General features: G+C 38.8%; 1 protein-coding gene and 2 pseudogenes across 8 annotated transcripts in view; 2 read left to right on the top strand and 1 right to left on the bottom strand.

Moving 5' to 3' along the window:
- LOC120588304 (broad substrate specificity ATP-binding cassette transporter ABCG2-like) overlaps positions 1 to 24325 on the top strand; it is a 150683-nt gene that overhangs the window by 78459 nt on the left and 47899 nt on the right. Inside the window, exons 1-3 of one of the 8 annotated variants that reach the window (XM_039845669.1) lie at positions 12685 to 13102; positions 13413 to 13520; positions 23095 to 23171. The exons of 1 other annotated variant lie outside the window; for it this stretch is intronic. Coding sequence is in view for 1 of the 7 variants with exons in the window: in XM_039845664.1 (XP_039701598.1) it covers positions 17271 to 17287 (17 nt within the window). In the remaining 6 variants the exon portion in view is untranslated. Of the gene's footprint in view, positions 1 to 12683; positions 13103 to 13412; positions 13521 to 17249; positions 17288 to 23061; positions 23172 to 24325 lie in introns of those variants that run through there. 6 more of the 8 variants (XM_039845667.1, XM_039845665.1, XM_039845666.1 and 3 more) reach the window with 6 other exon arrangements.
- On the top strand, positions 12358 to 12476 carry LOC120588514 (uncharacterized; annotated as a pseudogene).
- On the bottom strand, positions 18253 to 18371 carry LOC120588403 (uncharacterized; annotated as a pseudogene).

The following is a 24325-nucleotide window of genomic DNA, read 5'->3' as shown; positions in this document are numbered from 1 at the left end:
AACAGCACTTCGTTCATCTTAAATTTACCTTTGAAGTCAAAATCACTTTTTTCTTAAATTTTGTTATTTATTTATTTTACACCTACAGCACCTGGTCTTCCTTGATGGTCTGTCTCCCATCCAAATACGAACCAGGCCCGACCCTTCTTAGTTTCTGAGATCAGATGAGATTGGGCACATTCAGGGTGGCATGGCTATAGACCAAAATCATTTTTCAATGATCACTCGAATATATAATTTAGATGATTTAAAGAATTAACCATGTTATGGAAGACTACCTGCATTAAATAAGTTATTTTTTAACATTTTATTTTTATTTATTTTTTAAAATTATAGTTGATATACAATATTATTTTAAGCTATACAACATAGCGATTAGACATTTATATACCTACAAAGTGATCCCCAGATAAGTCTAGTACTCACCCGATACCATACATAGTTATTACAATATTATTGACTATATTCCCTATGCTGTACTTCACATCCTGTGACTACTTTTATAACTGCTAATTTGTATTTCTTAAAATTCTTCACCTTTTCACCCAGCCCTTCAACCCCTCTCCTATCTGGCAACCATCGATTTGTTCTCTGTATCTGAGTTTGCTTCTGTTTCATTTATTTTGTTTTTTAAATTTCACACATAAGTGAAATCATATACTATTGGTCTTTCTCTAAATGACTTATTTCACTTAGCATAATACCCTCAGGTCCATCCATGTTGTCACAAATGGCAATTTCATTCTTTTTTATGGCTGAGTAATAATTTATTGGATATAGGTATTCTTTATCCATTTGTTTATTAATGGACACTCCGATTGCTTCCACATCTTGGCTATTGTAAATAATGCTGCATTGAACATAGGGGTGCATATATCTTTTTGAATTAGTGGTTTGGCTTTCTTCGGATAAATATCCAAGAGCGAAATTGCTGGTTCATATTTTTGAGGAAACTCCATATTGTTTTCCGTAGTGGCTACATCAATTTACATCCCAATCAACAGTGCACAAGGGTTCCCTTTTCTCCACATCTTCACCAACACTTGTTGATTATTGATTTATTGATGATAGCCATTCTCATAGGTGTGAAGTGATAGCTCATTGTGCTTTTAATTTGTATTTCCATGATGATTAGTGATGCCAAGCATCTTTTCATATGTCCATTGGCCATTTGTACGTCCTCTTTTTAGGATAGTTGGTTTTCTTTAAATATTTCTTTGGAGGAAGGAACACCTATTCAATTAGAGGTCTTTTATTTTATTTTTTAAAATATATCATGCCATGAATTCATAGGAAATGGGCTCCAGTAGTTCAGGTTACTTTCCATTCATTCTCACAAAGTGCACTCCTTCTGGGTGGATCAGGCTGGCACTTCAGTTGAATCCAGGTACCTGTCTCTTCGGCTTCCTTCTTTTTTTTGACCATTTTCCTTCACACATTTCAGAAATCTATCTTGGCTCTTAGAGAGCTTATGCTCAATACATACATTAACTCTCTTGGCAAAAATCGTGCCCTTAACTTGTTTGTTTACAACAATGCCAACTGTATGTTGGGTGACACTGTAGACTCTTCCAGTTTTGCCATGGTAACATTTGTGGGGCATTCCTTTTTGAACAGTGCCCATTCCCTTGATGTCTACAATACCACCTTTCTTATAGATTCGCATGTATGTGGCCAAAGGAACAACTCTATGTTTTCTAAAAGGCCTAGGGAACATGTAGCCAGTGCCTCTCCTCTTTCCCTTTGTGTTAATTATTCTGGCAAATTACTGGAAGATGGCAGTTCTACCTGTGTGTCCTCTCTAGAGAAATGTAATCTAATCCCAGCCTTTCTTTCTCACACCTTCATGTAATCTTCCTTACATTTCCCCCTTAAGTCAAAATGCATCAAAGAAGCTGCAAACTGCCATTCAAAGAAGCATTTTCTCAGTCTGTTGAGATCTTGCTTCCAGGTGTCTTCTGTTTGTCTTGAATTCTTATAAAACTTCTCTACAGGTTTGGACATCCTTATATAGAAATGACTTTAACAGTATTTATATCCTTGACTATAAATTGAAGTCTGATTGGTTATAAATGCCAATTTCTCCCATCGACAGCTATGACAAACACTTGTTTGTTTCCGTGTTTGGATTAATTCTCCAATGATGAATTGCTGCTCATGCAGAAGTAATTGGTGCTTGGTAAGTACTACTGAGGTAAGATTAACCTAGCTAAGAGGCTGGGCCTCACCTACGTGGGTCCACAAACTGGATCTTTTCCGTGTTCTTGTACTGATGGGGCCCATACTTGCTGATTCATAATAATTAAATGCACAATAATTTGAGATGTGAATCAGAATGATAATTGATTTTCTTATGAGACATTTATTTCTATGATTGAGATACTCAAGTCTTCCAGTCAGGCACTTCCAGATATCAGGGAAAAAAAGTGGATACACTTTAGAGCGTTTTCATCCTAGTGGCGAGAAATGCTTGTGTGAGCTATCTCTACCCATAACAGAGTAAAATCTCTTTAGGGACTGGAAATTTTATATTGCCTTCATCCAATGTTAAAAGTGTGGTTAAGTATTCTTAAACTCTAAAAATTGTGACAAATGATAATGAAGACACCATTTACGAGTTGATTCTTCTGTGCCAGAAACTATGCTAAACACTCAATCCTCACAAACTCTTTGGAAGCAAAATGATTACACTTTGGTAGGTTAGAAAAGTTAAATGGTTTAGTTGAGGTCACCCACCCAGTTAGTAAAACTCGGAGGCAAGATTCAAACACAGAGCTCTCTGAGCTGACCATACACCATATGGATTCTCAACAATTTTGGACTGTTTACTCAATTTTCATATAGACCAAACCCTATGTGTTAACACATTCTTTATTCTGATAAGTTGTTGTGCAACTAGTTGTAAATGATTCAGTGTTAGCTTTGGCCAATTCATAAAGGTGATTGTCAAGTTTTCCATGAAGTTTTATAACCTAGAATTTTTAATACGTATATAAGTATTGTAGTAAATACTTATTTACCCACCATGAAGATTTTTACACATTAGCAGCAGTCTGTTCTCTACAGAGAGATTCTTTTAAAATATAAATCAATCAAGTCACTTTTTAAAACCCTTCAATGGCTTCCCACATCTAAATAAAAGCTCAAAATACCAATGAACCACTAAGTCCTAAGTACACACCATCTGGCTCTGTTAGCCCTCAGCCCATCTCCTACCATTTTCCTTCTTGTTATTGGTACTCCAGACACCCTAACCTTACTATGCCTTGAAGATGCCACACATTTCTTATCTCAGAGGTTTTGTGCCCACCACTCCCTCTATCCGCACCACTCTGATCTCAGTATAGTAATTAGGATTAATTTTAGTTGTAAGATGGTGGCATCAACAATATAAATGTTTATGTCTCATGTTCAAGAAATCTAAAGGTAGGCATTCCAGAGATAGTATAACAAGAACCCACATTCCTTCTATCTTGTTGCTTTACTCTGTGTGGCTTCTATTCTCAAAGTCACCTTACAGTCCAAAGCAGGGATAAGAACTCCAGTCAACATGTTTGGATTCCAGCCAACAGGAAAGAGGAAAGGGGAAAGGGCACTCTGTGTTTCTATGAAGTGTTGGATAAAGGAGGAAATAGAACATCTCATTTTTTAAAAATGTTTTTTGAACTTATACCTTCGCTGTCTAAGTAAAATCTCATTTGCCTTCATGGGAATCTTAGAGGACAATAATAAGGTTGTTGGTTTTGTTTTTTTGTTTGTTTGTTTGGTTGGTTGGTTGTTTTAACTGGATTTGTTTCTAATCACCCTTCTAGTACAAATGTAGTTGAGCTTGATCTTATTGTACCACCTGTTGATGTAAGAACACTGAAACCTGTAGAGAACTTTTGTAAGAGTTTATGTGAGCTCAAACTGACAAGAATTGCTGGGAAGCAAGACCTCAAATGCTCTGGAGAATGACTGTTTTACATTTTCTTTAATGTATTTGAGATTAAAGAGCAAATGTAAGGAATATTACATGAAAATGGGAGAACACAAGGTGAGGATTGGATTACAGGATAATTAACAAGATTATGTGCTCTCTTGATGGTGATTCGCTTATTTCAAAGCTATGTTACCTAGATGCACAAAAGCAATGGACAGAGCTTAAGGCAAAGACAAATTTTTTACTGAAGAAGTTGTATGCCTGGGGTGTGACTTACCCACCATGACCTACCTAGTTGGGCATTTATGATGAGATCACCCTGTGAGGGTACTTTCTGTAGAACTCCTTTCTGTCTACACACCTGTGGTCCAGGAGAGTTCAGATTTCCTTCATTTTAGCAACAAGTGCCTTTTTAATAAACAAATATTTATCATTATTTATGTGTTATAATTTTATAGTGTTTACTTATTAGGAAATTAGTCAACAAAAACAAAGTATTTTTGATGAGCACAAAAATGTTGTGATAAAGGTTTGTTATAGTGGCAGAAAGTCTCTGAAGTAATTTTTTTCTGCATTTGTTTTAATTGTACAGTACTGGGAAAAAATCTGATTCGTGGACTCAGTCAGAAATAGTTTGAGATTTTTGTATTGTTTGGTTCATCTGGCAATTTTATGATTTTCTCTGATTAAGCAGAGATGACAAAAGAAGATTTATTCCGAGATAATATAAAGAAAGCTCTAGTTAATACTCGGGCTTCCAATATGTTAAACTTTGGTAGATACTATATGAAAGAGCACAATATGTGTTTGTACAATTTCTTAAATGTTTTAAATAAATAAATGCTTCTCTTTATATGTAGAATGAACATTGTTGTTTATTGGTTTTTTAAAAAACTGCTTTATTGAAATTTAGATATCATAAATTAAGTGTACGAGTCAATGAAATTGAATAAATGTATACAGTTGTATAACCATTACTAGAACCTTTGTATCACCTCGAAAGTCTTCCTGCAAACTTATGCTTACTGGTGCCAGTTGCACCCCTTACGCCCCCTCCCCCGTATTTCCTGGCCTTCCAGGTGAGGAGAATAGATGGTTCCTGGAAGCTGGTGTGTTAGTGTCTCTAAAATATCCGTGGTCTGGGATCTTGTAAAAAGTGTCTGAATATAGCTGTAGAACTTGAAGCCTTGATCTCGGGATCCTACACAGAAGCACACAGCTTTATTGGGCCAAGGAGGGTTATTCCCTCAGGAAAGTGTTCTTAAGTGGCAGATCAGATGTGGTGAGGGGTTGTTCCTTCAGTGTCGGTACCGCGAGTGTGAGAGTCCTTGGTCCTTCATCTGACTGGTCAGTCTTTGCGGAGACGCCCTCAATTTGGATTTTGTTTTTCATCTTTGAGATGATTTAGTTCATGGTGACGTCTTGTGGCCATTCCCTGTAACTACACTCTGGGTTTTTGCTCTTGCCGGATACAGGGGTGATTTTTCACTCCCAAGGTAAGAGACAATCACTCTTTCCCTCCTTCTCGGGCGCGTTTCTAGACTCTTTACGAAAGAGTCTGGACTCATAAATAAATCTGTGAAGTGCTGTGGGTCTCGCCGGGCTCCCAACAGAAGAATACACCCCTAGCTCGTGGGTCAGAAGGGACGTCGCGGGCGCGTCGGGGAGGTACACAAAACGGCTTGGTCGCCTCGGTACCTCGAGCCCCCGAGTCACGTAAGGGAGTGGCCCCCGACGCAGCTGGGAGAGCACCCTCGGCCACGCAGCGCTCTGCTGACGGGAACAACTTCCCAGCCTTGGTCGTTTGAGAGCAATTTTAAATTATGGAAAATCAAACTTCTGACACGTCCCCGGCCCCACGCCACAAAATGCCTCCTGGTGCCATGAATAAGAAATATGAGACCGAATCGTGCACATTCACATCTAAATGGGTTAACCTTACTAAAGGTGACGTGTCTCTACAATTCCCCGAATGGAGCACTTCTGGTTTGGAAAAATTGGTCTTTTTACGAGCTAAATTAGGAATTAAACGTACTAAGCAATTAGAATGGGAAGTTTATTTTAATTGGTACGCTGAAGCTAGAAGGTGAGCTGCAGATATAAAATAGCTTTATACAAGAAGCTATTTCTAAAATGACTGAAACCTGTAGTAAATTAAAAGAAGAAAAGAAAGTTTTGGAAAGCCGCAAAGAAACTTTCCCTAGTACTAGTTCGTTTTCAATCTTCGAATCCATTTATGCAACCCCTCCCCCTTGCCCTGGAATCGTTTCCTCCCCACCAACACCCCTATCTTTCGCAGCTATTTCCTGACCCTCTGAGCCCATCTCAATGAATCCTTTTAAAATTAAAAACCCAACCATCAAGTGCAATACTCCCAGAACCTCCTCTTGAGGCGAAAGAAGCTGCCCCTGCAGTTGAGGCTGCAGCTGCGGCAGTCTCTGATGAAGGAGCAGGCTATTATCCTGTCCTAATTGACACCAGTACCACCACCCTTTCTGCCTTAAACCCTGTGCTGATTGAGGATCCCTCCCTCGGAGTACTAAGAAAATTGAAGTCTTAGGCATTGAGAACGCCTCATAAACAATACCTCTTTCCAAACCTCACTTTTTCTTTAATACCATTAATGGACACTCACTGCTTTCTAATCAGTCTATCTAACCGGTAAATATATTAGGTCGAGACATCCTACGCAAACATAAGCCCTCAATAAGTTTTTCTCCTAAGGGAAAATATCTTTAACATTGCACTATACTTTTTCAAATGGGGACACAAATGAAATTAATGGGGCACATAAAGGACATGGTAAAGAAAATATTCTTTTTCTTGAGAGTAACCCAAAACATCTAACTGATAACCACTCTCATGGGCCTTCTCCAACACTGATGTTGGCAGAATTCACAGTGCTGCCCCATAACAATCACCACTGATAAAATCATACCTTATCACAGGTTAACCAATATCCCCTCAGCATGCAGGCAACAGAAGGAATAAAACCAATAATTGAAGAATATATAAAGAAAGGGTTAGTTATTTCCTGTATAAGCCTATGTAATACCCTAATATTGCCTGTTAAGAAACCTTACAACAGACATTGGAAATTTGTTCAAGACTTGTGAGCCATAAATCCTATAGTAATTCCAAGACATCCATTTGTCCCAAATTGACATACTCTCTTCACCAGTATTCCACCAAGAAGTGAGTGTTCACTGTCATTGATTTATGCAGTGTTTTCTTTAACATTCCTGTGAATCCAGAAAAACAATTCTTATTTGCCTTTACCCGAGACAATCAGCAATTCACCAGGACTGTATGCCATAGAGAATTATTCAAAATCCAACTTTTTGCAAACATTGGAGCAAGATTTAAATGATTTCACATTCTCTGAGAAAACAGTTTTGCTACAATATGTCGATGACTCACTACTCTGTGCTAATTGTTTTGAGGCCTGCAATAAAAACAGCTATACAATGCTCTGAGCTCTGGCTGACAAAGCACATTAGTTATCTAAGGAGAAAATGCAGTATGTTGGTGAGTCTGGGCCATGTTCTACCTTCTGAAGAACTTAAGCTTGATGGTGATTGTTTGGCAGGTGTGCAAAGATACCCTAAGCCAATTACTAAGAGACAATTAAGAGGTTTTTGCAGACTGACAGGGTACTGTTGCAATTGGATCCCTACTTTTTCCTTGATTCCTAAACCAGTGTATGAGGTGTTGCATATCTGCTTATCAGAACCATTAATTTAGTCAGTAGAACAACAAAACGCTTTTAAGACTTTAAAGGACAGCTTGAGCAATCCTCCAGCTCTGGGTCATCCAAACTGGGACCTGTCCTTTTGTCTGTGCATGAACAAGATGGCACTACAGTAGGGGTACTCATGCAGAAGCATGAGGATCTCATCAGCCTTTAGGATCTTATAGTCAACAGTTGGACTGTGTAGCACAGGGAATGCCTCCTTGCCTGCCAGCAGTCCCCGCTACTGTCCTTTTAGTGAAAGCTACTGAAGACATTGTTGCAGGAACTCCCTAAATCATTTATGCTTCCCATGCAGTAGAAGACTTACACACCTCACATCCTACGTGGCACCTGTCTGTCAGCGGGATAACTTTGTATGAGACAACTCTCCTTTTGGCAGTCCACATCACCCTAATGATACGGCAAACACTCCATCCAGTAACCTTGCTGCCCGCAGAATTCGGTTACCGCATATTGCTGACTGTCACTATTTTGCTTCCTAGGAAATATTTAAAAGAAACTCCAACACCTAAAGCTGATGTATCCTGGTATACTGATGGTTCTCACTTAAAAAACAAAAATGGAAACTATATTGCTGGTTATGAAATAACTAACTTATTTAAAAAGTCATCAAGACTGGCCACTTACCTTATACTACCTTGGCCCGACAAGCCGAACTGCATGCTTAAGCATAATTAAAGCATAATTTAAGCATAATTAAAATCTTGCAGACGTTCATCGGCGATGCTTTCTTTGAATGACCTGGATGAAAAGAGGAGAATGACAAGGAGAAAATTCTGAGGTGTTCTAAATTAAATTACAGTTGCTGAAGAATGAAAGAGACAGAACTGTTAGTCTGTTAATAGCTGCTGACCAGCTCTGACAAGAGACTGCTCACATTCCTGTTTTGCCTGTAGGGACTTTGGATTAATTTCCAGGTGGCTATTACCTCAGGTTATTTCAGCCAGGCACCATCTAACTCCAGGAGCCTCCACTGGTGGGTTTCCTGGGCTGCCGCCCGCAGCCAATCTACAGGAGTGGACATTCGTTTATGGGACTCTGTGTCTATCCCAGGGCTGGCCTTGCCTCACCTTCTCCCAGCCCTTGTCTATAGCTCATGTAAATTCCTTCAGACATCTCTTTCTTCCCTCCTCCCCCTCCCTGATATACAAAAATGCTTGGAAAACTCGGGGGCAGTGAATATGCTGTCTTTTCTACCTAACCATGCTGCTGGTGGTTTAGAATCCATGCCCTGATCTTCTTGGCTAGCATTTTTGGCTCAGCAAAATCTAACTCACAAAATGACTTTCAGCTGTGGGAGTTAATTTTGTTTTTTTTTTTAATTTAACAGAGCACATTAAAAATCCCCTTAGAGAAATGAAGAGAGCCTCTCATAGGTCCACATGGCAGCTTTGAAATGAGGACACCTGATTTGTGGAGTTATAGGCCCAGGAAATTTCTTCCTTTAATGAGAAGACTGCTTTGGTTGCCATTCTGTATAATAAGCCATATCTTTTGACAACATTAAATGAATGTGTTTCCTTTGCCTGCGTCTTTTGCTGACAGTCCATCAAGCACTGATACCCTTGGGAAACCCATACAAAATAGCCCCTCACTGGTGTGATTATTGGAGAGAAGTATTACTACCTCCACCTCCTCTTTTAAAAAAAACTCCCAGTAATTTTTGAAGTTTTCAAAAGTGAGGCTCAAATGATTTCATGAATGAGTCTGTCTGCTCCCATCACTGGAGGACATCTTCCCTATTTGTCTATTTATGTCCATGCACACTGCCTGCAAAAACACAGTGAGACACCTCACCCCTGCCAGCGCTCATCTAAGATCTCCAATGAGTGTGCCAAAGGTGGGGACTCTAGATGGCCCCCAAACTTTCAATTAGAATGGTAAAGAAAGTCTAATTCTGATAATTCTGTGGTTTGTTTGCAAGGCACATACAATATGATAGTGACTTTAAGCAGCTTGGAGATAGTCCAGCAAATTTTCAGAGATCTAGACTTTTCTGTTTACTTATTCTGCCATCTAAAAAATTAATAGAAAGAAATGAGAAAAAGGCCTACATAGAAAATTTACAAATAAGCCACCAATGATCACAAAACATTTTTAAAAAGTTTACTCTCACTCCTTAAGTCACGGAAATATAAATTAAAACACTGATATGCCATTTGTCAACTACCAAATTAAAAACAAAACTTATCATTTTATTCAGAATTTGTGAGAGTTTAGGAGAATGAACAACCTCTGAAATTGCTGAGAGACTGAATTTGGCACAGAGTTTGCATGGGAAAATTGTCTATATGTATTAAAATTTTTTAATGGGCCTTACCTTTCACCCTAGCAATTTCCTTTCTGAAACTTATATGATTATGTGCAACGACATAGCTACAAGGATCTTTTGAGAGTAATAGAAAGATTGGTTAAATTAATTCTGGTACATGACAAACAATTGAATACAATGCGGCCATTGAGTATAAAGTTGTAAAAAGTTATTGAATGACAAGGAACCATGTTTGCAATAGAGGAGTTTACAAATAATAGCTACCATTTATTGAGTGCTAATTAGTGATAATGACTCTGTTCAGTGCTTTACATGCACATTATCTCATTTATTTTCTATAACTAATTTGAGAGATTGTTTCTCCTGTTTACTAATAACTCCGCTAAAAGACTAAGCAACTAGTTCAAGTTCAAATCTTCAGGGTTTGGGAGAGCCAGGATTCAGACAAAGGCCCTTGGACTCCAGAGATGATGCCCTTCATCCCCGTGCTTTGTATATAAACCCACTTTTGTTTTTTTTAAGAAAATATAGAGAAAAACTTAAAACAGATGGCATATGGCTTATGCGTTATAGGCGATTTTTATTTTCTTCTTGTTGATATATAATAAGAGAGAAAAATGTTTAGTTAAATGGAAAAGAAAAAGTGCCAGATTGAGAACACATTTAGTGAGAGTTCCAATACCAGGCTCTATAAACACTGGGCAGTTACTCTTTTCAGGTAAAATAACAATGGTATCATGAGGTGGAGGGCAGCAGGCCCTGGTCGGAGAAAAGCTGAGTCACTTGTTTTTTCTTTTGACTTTTGACCTTGTATAAATTGTTCACCTTTGGAATAGGTGACTCATCTGTAAAATTAGCAGGGTTATCCTTAGGTTCCTCCCTCCATAATATTCTGTAATCTAAAATACCAAAACACTAAAAGAGAAAATAGGGCACTTGAAAATAATTAACACAAAATAAAATACTAACTTATGAGTTAAAATGACTCATTTCTTTACAATACAATACATTTATGTAACAATGACTTTAATCTGAATTTGTCAAACAGAATATGACAGCAATGATCAGCTTGGGAAGTTATTAGGGTGACGTTAGGATCTAATATAGCTTTAGCTAGCAAATACATGAAAATATCAATATGAAAAAAATCACAATCTAAAATATTTTAAAAATTAGACTAAAAACAAGTCAGAAAGTTTTTTGTTGTTTGTTTTAGTGGTTTTAGCTCTATTTTGGATGAGGATATTACTCTGTATTATCATGTGTCTTTATATGTACTTTTTACTGACTAAAAACAAATACTGACATTTTATCAATTTATTTTGTTTTTAAACAAAATTCATTTTTCAATATAAAAATTGTATATCTGCATTATATCATATTAAATTAAGAAAATTATTCTAAAGTAGAAGAAAAAAAAAAGAACCATAATGTTACTACCCAGAAAATGAACATTTTCTTGTATGCCATTCTATTTTCTATGTATAAGATTTTGGTTTGTTTTTATTTCACGTAATTGCAGAATGCTATATTCAACTTACTATTTTTTTAATGTCCTTTTATTCAATTCCATGGTGTTTTCTCCATTTTTATAAGTTCTCCTCTTGGAATTGCCTTCAGAGTTAGCTGGAAATTTTTTCATCTTTACTAATATCAATAAAGTTTTATTTTTTAGAAGGTGTTTTTCAATTTTGCCAACAATTATTAAGAGCCATCTCTCAAGAATTTTTCCCAACCTTAGCTTAAAATGACAAATGTATTTGCATAAGGGTCTTTAAATTGACTCAGAAGTTTAATGCATAGAAACAATTTCACCCCAGTGTTTGGGCTCATCCTAGACATATACTCTTAAGTCATTTAAAAGTATACAGCATGGTATTTTTAAAATTCTAAAAAAATTATGCGTAATCCATTTTCTCATTCAGGCCTCGTGGCTAAAACTTTCTTGCAATGGAGAGTTAACACTAATTCCTAGTGTTGCTTTTAATAGCTTAATGGATATTATTTTTGTTTGTAAAAGCAAACCAGAAACTAGATACAAGTACTAATTTCTGAAAGTGTATGCAACAGGTGAATTTTGGCACAGCCATACATGCTCATAAAGCCTGATAACGAACCCTTTTCCTGAATCTGTACAATTACTTTCCAACTTTTCCACGTGATCAGTGTCTTGCAAAGAAGTGTTTATTACAGGAGTGCAAAGAATACCTTTAAACTGTTCTCAGTTATATTTTCATTAAAAAATTTTGTTCTCCTCATCACTCCCTGCCCTCCCACACCCCCCATAGATTTAGTTCCTGATTTTATTAGCTCTTGGCCTCAAAAATTTCTCGGAAGCTAATTTCTCAGAAGCTTATTCAACAGTGACCTCCTACTTGTCTAGGTGGGCAAGGTTTGAAACTGAAAAAAGTCTATGGCCATGTCACCCTGAACAAGCCAGATCCCATCTGATCTCAGAAGCTAAGCAGGGTGAGGCCTGGTTAGTACTTGGATGGGAGACTACCTAGGAAGACCAGGTGCTGCAGTGCTAAAAAATAAGGGATTGTAAACTGACAAGGTCCTTGCAGTCTGTGAGGTCAACCAAGGGTTGCTTCGCATAAAAAAATAAATTAAAAATAAAAGAAACTAAAAAAAACCAAGGCCATCAGCGTCCCCTGGTGCTTAGGGGCGCACGCTACAGGCAGTGACCCAACCCATCTAGGCCAGAGAAGGTATTGCTCAGCTGGGGAAGAGTCCTGGGATTACCAGGGCTAATCGCCAACTGTCCATTTCAGAAGAGCCTTGGAGAAAGGAGTTTGGAGTTGTCCTTGCGTGCTCCGGGGTAGTCTCAGTTTTCCTGGCTAGCGGGTACGGAACTCGGTAACTACGCTACAGGGGACACGGCCCGTCCAGGCGTGTATAGCAGCCAGGCAGCCAGCGCCAGGCCTTCCGCCCTGCAGAGGGCTCTGTCCCCAAGAGAGCCGGGCGTGAGGGAGGGGCCGCCGTCCCGCCTTCTCCCCGGCCGCTGCCAAAGGCGTGCGATGTGAAGCCTGCGTTCATTCTACTCGGCGTTCGCCTCCTCGCCGCCCGGCTCTCCTGGTTAACGTCTGCCACCCCTGACAGTGACCGTGACCACCACCGCGGACCGCACCTTCCCAGGCTGTTCGCCGCGCGTGTGAGTGCCGGGCCCGTGGGGAGCGCGCGGGCGCGGTGGGGGACTGCCCGCGGGGCTGCGGGTGTCGGCGGGAAGGTCGCCTCGGGCCGGGCTTTGCCGCGCGCGCGGGCTCGGTCCTGAGACAGTGGTTACAGACCGAGTCCCGAGCGCGCTGGAGGGGAGACGGAGTCCCGGGCGGTCAGGCAGACTGGGGAGATGCAGGAAGGAGGCAGTCTGGGAAGGAGCCAAGGAGATTTTGGAAAAGCTTCACGGTTTAGAAAACACAGTACAAATGCTGGATGTCATCGTGAAGCAGGATCTGCTTCCTTAGGGTATGTTCGGAAGGTCTGGCGGACTCATCTCAGCGTTTACATAAACGATTGATAGTGCTCTGCCTCCGAGCGCACGGACCCTGACATCGGAGCCCTTGAACCTCTGAGTGAGTAAATGGTGACAGCCCTTTGAGATGTGTGTGGCTTGAAAGGTCGGTGAGTATCGGGTGTATATTTAGTAGAAAATAGAAAACTGTCCATTTGAGATGACTAGGTTTTAATTAGTCCCTACCAGTTTTATTTGAAAGTGAACGTAAAATACAAACTGAAAATTCAGACTGCTTTTTTTTTTTTAGAAAACGATGCTTTGGTACAACTGATTCCGTGTGTGGTAGTGTGTGTTAAGGGCCAGTTGGTAAAACTCTTGCCTTTCTCCAAACGTATGAAACCAGGGCTGATATTGGATAGTTAAAAACTTATTGAGCATGAACATTACTATAAGGTGGGAGGAAAGTTTGTAAATATTAGTACCTTAAAAGGGATTAACCAATATATTCTATCTTCTTATCTCCAGGACATAAGGTTTGTCCACAGCTTGGATAATTAGCTAAAGAGTTATTGAGCTCTCGTGTGTAATTTTTCTGTGGATAGTTTAATGATTAACGTCAGAGTTAACCAGCTTCTTACAATACTGATTAAAAATAATACTGAAGACGTTAGAACAAAAGAGAAAAGTAGAAGGCCAAAAAAGTTAAACTGCAAATCTTACAGTTAAAGAAAATACCTGTAATGTTGCTTAGTTTTATTTTCTTGCCTAGTAATAGACATATAAAAGCTCATTCTACTTTCAGTAAAAAAGTAGATTCATAGTAACAAACGTTTATTGGTCATCTTTGTTCCAGGACTTGGGCATTCAGCAAAAGCTTTTTAGGAAACACATTCTTTTGCACCGAGGTGGTGTTAAAATACACTTACACCCCAAATCTATTTCTTATTTATTCTATTATTAATATCCATGAAGCAGTTGAGGCAAACATAAGCGTTAAAAACAGAAAATAAAATACAACTGATAGTTGAGTTACTGTGGGGGAGCACATTAGAAAGGGCATGGACTGACCATAGGACCCTATGCAAATGGAATTGCATCTTGGAGGCCATCACTTACAATTCAATGCAGATAAAGGGGGAAAACATACCAGTTCCTTAGAGAAGTTTTCCTGGCATTTACTTCTGAGGGAAATGTCTTGTGTCACAGAAGGACGTAGAGAAGACTGAACCAAGGCAGTGGGAAAGCATCCTGTGTACCCATCTGATAGTGGTGCATTTTCTAGGACTGCTTGTTGTAGTTGTACTTTTTCTTACTCTATTCATGAAAAATACTTTTTGCTTGCTAAGACCCTATAGTCACACATACTGTTGTTTAATGGCTTGGGGCTTCTTTAAGGGTAAATCTACATTTTCTAATGGGATAGGTGGACTTGATCTTCAAATACTCTATTTCTCTGTCAAGAGATTTTCTTTTTCAAATTTGCATACTTCACTTTATTCATCCACGCAGCAGAATGCATGGCTTTGTATACATTTAACATCACAACATAACCGATTCAACCAGTCTGTCATTCTGGTGGGTCTGAGAAGGCAGAGGAGCCATTCACTCAGGTTTTCAGTTCTAGCATCCCTCCAATTACTGTCAAGAGATTTTAATAGAAGTTCGCCAACAGTTGAAGGTTATATCGAGTGGGGATGTTTATTCTGTGTTGCTTACTGGGATTATAGGTTAGGGTTGAGATCCTTTAGTAAAAATTAATGAACCTAAATGGCCATCCTCCGTATAGGTATAGGATATATAGGTCTACAAGAAGCTCAAGTGTATCCTTTAAAAAATCAGTTTCCAATTTACTCTAGAATGTGAATCAATAATTGATAAATTATCTAGATGACTTAGGCTTCATAGCTGTTTTTTTTTTTTTAACAACAGTTTTAGGAGATATAATTCACAGATGATACAAATCACCTATTTAAAGTGTACAGTTTGTGTAACCGTCAAGTTTTCACCGTCCTTCAAAAACCCATTAGCAGTCCTTCCTCCATCTCATGATAGTGTCCCCACCCCATAGTTTTTTGAAGCAAATATTTTATTTCACTGGGAGACTGTTAGAAAGTGGATATCTAATTTTTGAGCCACATAGTTAGCTTATTTACAAAGATAAATAAATATTCTGAGAATTGTAGCAATGAAAGTTAGTAATGTACTGGTTGTTTAAATTCAGGGTGGATAAGTGTGGGTGAAGCAAAATTGTTGCTGCCACCTTGATTTTGATGGAGAAGTTTTGTTTTTGGCAAAGAAGGGTAGAATAAAATCTTAACGGCCCAGAAACCCTGTTGAACAGGGTTTGTTGCACTTTTCTGATGTGGGGCAGAAGAAACTTTCATTTACCGTCAAGTTTCTTTTGGCAGGTCTAATAATCAAGTAGATACGAGACAGATTATCTGGAGAAAATAACCAAGTTTATACATTCATATGGATGAGAACCTTGCATTCATGAAAGTCAGAGACATAACATGCAGGGGAGGTTCAGAGACCGAAATGGAACATGGGTATACAAGACATTCTGAGCTAGGGATGAGGTAAGGTGCCTTCGGGGCTTCAAAGAGTCATTGCAGGGAGAGCAGATATTTAGTAAAGAGAAGTTTGTCTTGCCCTATAGAAAGGTCAAAGAGGTAATCTCTGATAACCTTTTATCATGTATGGGCAAGGCCCCTAATTCAAGTTATTCTAGGTGGTCAACGGAGGGGCAGAAGTTCATGAGCCTAAGGTTGAAGTTGCCTTTAACTCAGAACATCCCCCATACCACAGAGACACATCTTGGGGTGACTTGTTCTGAACTCCAGCACTGATCACTAGCTCAAATGCTTTGGGCCAGTTCTTAGGCCAGAGTAGCATTTGGTAGCTCTCATATCCCCGAGCCATTAAGTTTCCCAAAGCAACAAGAGCCTATGATCTGTGAAAACTTTGAGGGTGAATATCTTACAGGAGAAGAGAGGAAAGCCTGCCTGTGGAGGCAGCTCCAAGCTATGGACCCTCTCTCACAGGAGGACCCCCTCTACTTCCTGTCACCCAAAACTGGACCTGGCTGACTCTACAGCCCCAGGGGTCAGGGAGAGAGAGAAGATGGAAAAGTTAGAGGACAAAACAATACTTAGAAGGAAGAAAAGTAAACATTTATTTTGCCTTTTTTCTATACCATCATATTAGTTTGGAATGGCTTAAAGACAAATTCAGTCTGTCCTCAAAAAAGTGGGAAGTAGCCATTAAGGGGTGTAATTGGGGTGTGGTTCAGTGCTTAGTCAGTGCAGATTTTCTTGCATTTATTCTCATTTTATGCTCATACCTCGCCTTTCGGGAGATATTTTTTAGTCTCCCTATTTATTGAAGGGAAGAAGCTCAAAGTTCTACAGGGTCTCCTCAGAGCTGGTTCGTTCACCATACCACTTACCTTCCTTCCTTTCTTTACCTTTCTTCCTCCTTCCTATTCCCTCCTTCCTACTTCCTTCCTTCTTCCTTCTTTCCCTTCCTTCTTCCTTCTTCCTTCCTTCCTTCCTTCCTTCCTTCTTCCTTCGCTTCCTTCTACCCTTCCTTCCTTCCTTCTTCCTTCCTTCCTTCCTTCCTTCCTTCCTCTCTCTCTCTCTCCTCTCTCTCTCTCTCTCTCTCTCTCTCTCTCTCATCCCCAACCTGGTAAATTTTTTAAATATCTTCCTTACATGTTCATACAGCAGCTCATTATAAAGGCACGCAGAGACAAGAACAGAATGTATGAGCCGATAGGGAGTGGGAGGCCTAGACCTAATGTGGGTCTAATAAACTGTCATTCCTTCATTTTCTACCTTGGACGAAGATCTCTGGATCAAATTACTTCATGGGATCAGGAAACATGTAAGTTTGAATGGGAGGGATCTGTATTTTATTGATGTAGCCCAGAAGTAAGTACAGTAGATTGAAGGTACCAAAATCATAGAGAGTGATAAGTGTGCTGAGAACACTTAGTATTCTTATCCAACCCATCACTGGGGATGGGAAAGGCATCCCCATTATGATCCTATTAGTAAATACCGTTCAAGCAATCTTCTTATCTAAGTGTTCGGCCAGTGGAGTCATCACCCTGTAATAGTCTAAAAGACCTAGGATCTGGTCCTGGCATATCAATACTAGCTCGTAGGCTCTTCTGTAAAATGGAATAACTCAGCCCTAGTTGTGAGGCTCAAAAGAGATCAAATAGTGCAGTATTTTCAGAAACTGTAAAACACTACCTGTAGCTATCTCTCTTTCTATATAAACAATATGTTAAAGATATTCTAATTTCTTAGTCTATGTACAATTTCTAATGAGCTGTTTTTCCTTCTTTTATTCATACCAAATCTTCAAAATCTGATCTGTATCCTACATGTACAGTACATCTTAATTGGACCATCCACATCTCAAGTGGCACATGTGGCTACCGAATTGGATAGCACAGGTCTAGGGGCATTAATTGATGTACTAATAGAAGATGGTTTGGATGATGCCTTTTTCATCCTGAAGGTAATGTATTTATACATGTGCCTCTTGCTTTTAATAATTAATTTGTTTCTCATACCTAACTGTTCTTAATACAGAAGGCATAAAATTGCAGGAAATGCAAGAATCTAGAAAATAATATTTGCCCATTTTTTAGCACCTGCTTACTATGGGCAGGGAAGTCTAGAGACCTGAGTCTTATTTCTGCCAACCTGACATCTCACTTTTGTGTGTGTGTGTGTGTGTGTGTGTTTTTTTTTTTAGTCAAGGCAGCCCTTGGTTGACCTCACAGATTGCAAAGACCTTGTCAGTTTACAATCCCTTATTTATTTATTTTTTTTTTACGCCTACTGCACCTGGTCTTCCTAGGTAGTCTCCCATCCAAGTACTAACCAGGCCCAACCCTGCTTAGGTTCCGAGATCAGATGGGATCTGGCTTGTTCAGGGTGGCACGGCTATAGACTGACTCACTTTAATTTGTAACATTTCTTATTTATTTCTCCTGTTTCATAACATGGGGATATTGTTATATGTCTTTCCAGTATAGTTAACATTATCCTTACCTCAGATGAAACATGTGTACATCAGAAACCATTAACCAGTAGGCTGATTTTAGTTAAAAATCTAATAGTATCCTCTCAGTCATACCCAATCTAATAATGGTATTATTATTATGCCAAACTAGTCACCCACTTCCATTTTGAATCTAAACTGGGAGTAGAATCCATTGGACAAGTGCAATTGATTTACGCCCAGATATCACTAGTAACCCAGTGTCATTGTATCCACTCCAGTTGCTACTGTATCTGTCTGTTTTTGCTACTTAGCTGTTCCTAGAGCTACAGACCACTCTTGTTCTTATTTCATATATAGATATATATCTTCCCTTTCTTCCTGCGATGTGTTCTATCTTTCCTCACAGACTGCCGCCTAACCCAGCATAATTTCAAGTAGTTTGAATTTTTCAACAGAAACCAAATTGCTATCCTCCTCTCTCTGTAATTTCTACCTAAACAAAAAAGAGGTGTAAATCACTTCTGGAGAACAGTTTACCAAATGTAAGCTTCCTGCTCTTACTTCCCTCTCAGTATGATTGAGATAGCCCCTAAATCTTGGTATTCAGGAGGATCTCACAAGTCTCATATCATTTTAATTTTATCCAATCACAATATGTCAGAGAAACAAGAAAAATATGTCTTCAGTGTGTTATTCTTTATAAAACAATGCTTTCAGAATACATGTAGCTGTAACTGGATTGAATAGATCTTGATGAAGAAGTTTTCAAGAACAAAGTTGACATTTTAAGTCTAACATTCTGCTTCCATTATAAACATTGAAAAAAATTGGCATTATTTTATTTATTTTAATTTTATTTTGAAATAATTTTTAGGCTTATTGAAAAGTTGTAAAAAAAAAAGCAAGCCATAGAGAGTTCCAGTAACATTTCGTATAACTATAGTACAGTTGTCAAAAACCAATAAATTTACATTGGTTCAATATTATAATACTGTTAGCTAAATGGTAGATTTATTTAGATTTCACTAGCTTTTCACTATCCTTTTTCTGTTCAGGATCTGATCTAGGACCTCACATTGCATTTGATTGTTATACATCCTTAGTTTTCTCCAATCAGTGACAATTCCTCAACTTTTTTTTTTTTCACGACTTTGCCACTTGTTAAGAGTACTTACTTGTCATTATTTTGTAGAATGTCTCTCAATTAGTACTTGATGTTTTCTTGTAATTAGACTGAAGTTATGCATTTTTTGGGAATAAAGAATACCAGAAATAATCCCAGTGGATCATATCAGGGATACACAAAGTCTTTTTATTTTTTTTTTTTATTTTTTTAGGTGAGACAATCCTTGGTTGACCTCACAGATTGCAAGGATCTTGTCAGCTTACAATCCCTTATTTAAAAAAAAATTTTTTTTACATCTACAGCACCTGGTCTTCCTAGACGGTCTCCCATCCAAGTACTAACCAGTCCTGACCCTGCTTAGCTTAGGAGATCAGACAGGTTTGGGCTTGTTCAGGGTGGCATGGCCGTAGATATGAAGTCTTATTACTGATATTAAACTTGATTAAGGGCTGTTTGCCAGGTGCCCAAGGAAAGTAATAATTTTTCTCTTTGTAACTAGTAGATTGCTTGGCAAAGAAACTTGGACTATGTAAATATCCTGTTTCTACTTAAATTTAATTTTGGACCATTCGAATATCCTATTTCTCTCTAAAATTTTATACACTAATTTTAGTATCCGTTGGTAGAGCTTGATATACATTATGTACTATATTATTCTAATGGCAGTTTGAAAAAAAATTTCTCTCATTCCTTCTATGTTTACTAATTAGAATTCTTCTGTAAGAAAGAGCTGTCCCTCCACCCATTTATTTATTCAATTATTGGTATCAGTACAGACTCATGATTTATTTTATTATATGGGTTTAATCTAATACTCTCATCATGTAATTTGCTGCTCAAATTATTCGAGCTTTAGCCTCTGGGAGCTCTTCTTTCAGGTCGGCCCCTGTGCCCTTTTGACATACCACCATTCCTGTCTCCCGCATTTAAAAGCATTTCCGTACTTTCTGGTGTCATAAAATGCTCCAGGCTCACTTTGCATTTTCCTTCCATGCCTCAACCATGGACTCAACCATTTCCTCAAGACACTCTGGTTCCTTTTTTTGGAGAATGTTATCAGAAACCAAGATATGGGTACTATCTGTGCTACTGGAGTAAATTTGAGCTTTTTAAGTTTCATGTATGACTTAGCGAATGAATGTCTACAAAGAAGAGTGATGCCTTAAATTTCAAACACCATGCAGGACCCGATGTGGCAGCGGAGGCCAAGCTAACCGTTTTCTATAACGGTTGAAGGTTGTTCACTTCCCTTCCCATAATAAGTAAGGGACTTTTCAGTGTCACATCTGATGTAGCACAGACCACCAGCCCTGGTTGGTCACTCCCCTTACGGTCTGCCAACCAATCGAAATACACTTTCCTTATATAGAAAGAACATGCAAGTCTGTAACTATGAGGACTATACGATGTGTATAAAAGGGAAACCCTGCTGTGATCAGGGCTCAGCCTTTGGATGCGAATCCTCTGAGCCAGTGCAGGCACCAATAAACGCTACTTCCTGCTATTGCCTCGGTGTCCCATCTCTCTGTCCGAGTATCCTGCAACACCCATGGTAGTTGTCAATTTGGGTTCGGTCTCTTGTGGGAAAGAAATAAAATTGGCAGGCTCTAGCATTTTTAAGAGTTTCCAGTTTTTCTCAAATGATGACCCATAAAAGTTACAAAACAAACAGAATGGACATAGGAATTTTTATTTATTAGAGTCTTTATAAATAAGCCATTTTTTTCTCCAGCATATTCACTTAAATTATATTCCTACTAATGGCTGAATATATGTGAAGAGGAGATATGCACAGGTCATATCTTTGAGAAGTACTGTTAATCTAAAATAAAAAAAAAGCAACAAAAATTTATTTGAGATCCAAAAGAATAGCTATTCCAGCAGAAAGACAAATAGTATTCTGAATAGGTGAAGGCAAGAGGTATTTATGAGAAAGGGAAGAGGAATGATTATATGAACAGAAGAAAGGAATTTCTATGGGTGTCGATAAGCTAAGGAAAAATTTTTATAGGTGCAGATAAGCTAATATAGCTATGCTAATTCTAAAGAATGTCTTTAATTATCAGTCCAATAGTCTTGATAACTGCTATCTTGGTTTTGCAAACAGTTATTTGGGATACAGTGCTGCTTTAGGCACAGTTCAAAGGTTGTTTTGCCCAGTTTTAACATTCTAATGGTTTATAGAGTGAAACCTGTAAGACTCCATTTTTGAAGAGGCTTTATTTATATTATTTTCACACAGGTGTAAGTATTTTTTATGGTTTATAAAATTGATTATTTATAAAGTAACTCAGGAATGAGGAAATGTATTTTTAAAAATTAAAGCATCATGACCTACATTTGACCAATATAACCATTAGCCACATGTAGCTATTTAAATTTAAGTGAACTGAAATTAAATAACATTACAATATCACTAGAGCATTTCAAGTGCTAAGTAGTTTTCACATGTTTAGTTGACCACAAATCAAAACTCAAATAGGTATGCTGTAAGCAAAAAGGATTTATTTGGGGAAAAGGAAGGATTGCAATTTGGTACATGCAGCCATGGCAAGCCACATACAAGAAGAGAGAGCAAGAGGGAGGAAGTTTTATTTTAGAGGGAAGAAGTTAAGAGGAAGGGCTGTTATATAACCTAAGAGCTCTTGTCACCATAGAGTTCTTCCTGCGGTGCTTTATGACTGATGTAGCGTCGCCATTGCTGTCTTGGTTAAAGTGTCTGTCATAAAATTTGACAGTGTCTAGGGGGGCAGTGCTAGTTTATTCCTCCTCCCTGCATGTCACTGAGGAATGTGGAATTTTTCAGTCTGACCCTGAATTACGTTGATCTGCGTGCGATTCATAAAATAATCACTTACTTGGGCCTTTTTTACAGACCTTTTCGTGTCAAGAACAGATTACCATCTATAAAAGAAGCAATCTGTTGTGTAATTTGTGGTAATAAAGGGAGTTAATTTTTAACTTTGTCTAGTTAAGTATCTCTTGATGGTGCTTCCTAATCTTAGCCTCAGGGTTCGATCTTTGAACTTCTTCCTTAGCTAGAGTATAGGGGTGAGAAAACACCCCTATAGGTTTGTAATTGGGGGACCTGCAAATTAAATCAATAAAAGACATATTAGCAAGAGAAAAGACAGATCAGATTTAATCATGTGGGAAGGGAGTTGACAGAAAAATGTGACTCAAAGAGGCTTTAGACTTTGGGTCTTAAAACCACCTTAATAAGAGAAGGGGAGGGGGAGAAGGGCACTTATGGGAAAATAAGTGGTTTTTAAGAGAGTTAAACGGGCCCTTAGGAAGGTAGAAAGGAAATAGGACAGTTTTGTGACAGGTCTGTTTCAGTATGGTGCCAAATCGTCTTTTACTGTGATGGTAAGAGTCAGCCTTCCCAGGTTGCTTCTGGGAGAGATTTATGACAACTAAGTTCCTTTGAGAGGCTCTGCTTTCAGGCAGACAGGGATTTCGGGAAGTCAAACACCTTCAGCTGAATATAACTGCTGTGCCACATTGGTGTACTCAGCAGCCACTCCTCTTCGACCCTGTCCAGGTCAGGCAAGGCCCAACACCATCTCCAGGACCTCTTCTGTGAACTGTGGACCCTCCAGCCGTCTGCGTCATCTTTGCGTGAGTGTCTAGGAAGTACATGTTCCAAGCCAAGTTTCTAATCTTGTGTCCTGAAATCAAAGTGAATAAAGCATTTCTAGGAGGGAATATTCTACTCTTGTCAGTCAGTGTTCCCGGTGATGTGCCTCGGAGGAGGACTAAGAATTTGTCATTAATACATGAAAATCTACTTAATTATCCATACTTTACAAGGGTGGATTTTATGGTCTGTGAATCATATTTTAATAAACAAATTGGTCATGAGATATGTTATTTTGTCAGTCACCTAATTTTGTGAAGAGTATGGGAGTGAGCTGGAGTGAAAACTGATTGGAGGGGATTCAAGAAGAAAAGGGAGGGAGAGAAACTGGAGGGCTATGGACAGGAACTGTAGAATTTTTTTTTTTTTTTTAAGAAACAAGGTGTAACTCAAAGGGGTAGTTAGTATTTGGGGCTTATCTGTCATCTTAATCAGAGGAGTATAGGGAGAAGAATTACAGAATTTTTATAACCAGTAGAGAAGGAAGAATTGGTGCCAGGGAGAAAAAGTGAGGGGGTGGAGGAAATTCCTGGAGAAGGTGTCCTGGAGTAGGCTGGAGGGAATGAGAAGCTGGGTCAAGCAGAGGGTTCCCTTTAGGGAGCAGCAGAAGGAGTCCTAGGGGAGTTGGCCTCTGATACATAGAGGGAGTGGGTGGGCAAGGTTGGAGATGGATGAAAGATGGGAAAGAAAGGAAGGGGAGGTGGGCGAGACAACAGGGTCTTTTATTTATGATGCCAAGGTGGGAGCATGTGTGGCTGAGATAGTGGGGAAGGCGAGATCATTAGAGGAGAGAAGGCCAAGTGGCTAGCTGGGAGTGGGCAAGGACAAAGATCTATCTACATGGGGTTTGAAATCCCCTGCAGCTACCAAGAGTCTAAACTTCAGAATTGTGTATGACAGTGTAAATCCATCGACACCTGTTGGAAAACAGTTCACACTTGGATGCTCAATTGAACTTCGGTATGTAGCATGTCCTTAAAATTGAAGAGCAATACATTAATGCATTATGAAGACCCCAAGAGAGTGGGGTGGTTTGTCATTCATAAGAGTCTTGTTTAAGGTTCTCAATTTTTAAACAAAGATATCCCTTCCTGGATGTCTCACAGAAGCCTAAAACTTACCAAGTTGGTACTGA

The sequence above is a fragment of the Pteropus medius genome, unplaced genomic scaffold (assembly GCF_902729225.1).
Source record: "Pteropus medius unplaced genomic scaffold, Ma_sr-lr_union100, whole genome shotgun sequence".
Taxonomy (NCBI): domain Eukaryota; kingdom Metazoa; phylum Chordata; class Mammalia; order Chiroptera; family Pteropodidae; genus Pteropus; species Pteropus medius.
Note: the sequence above shows the minus strand (reverse complement) of the source record. Positions and strands in the feature narration are given on the sequence as shown.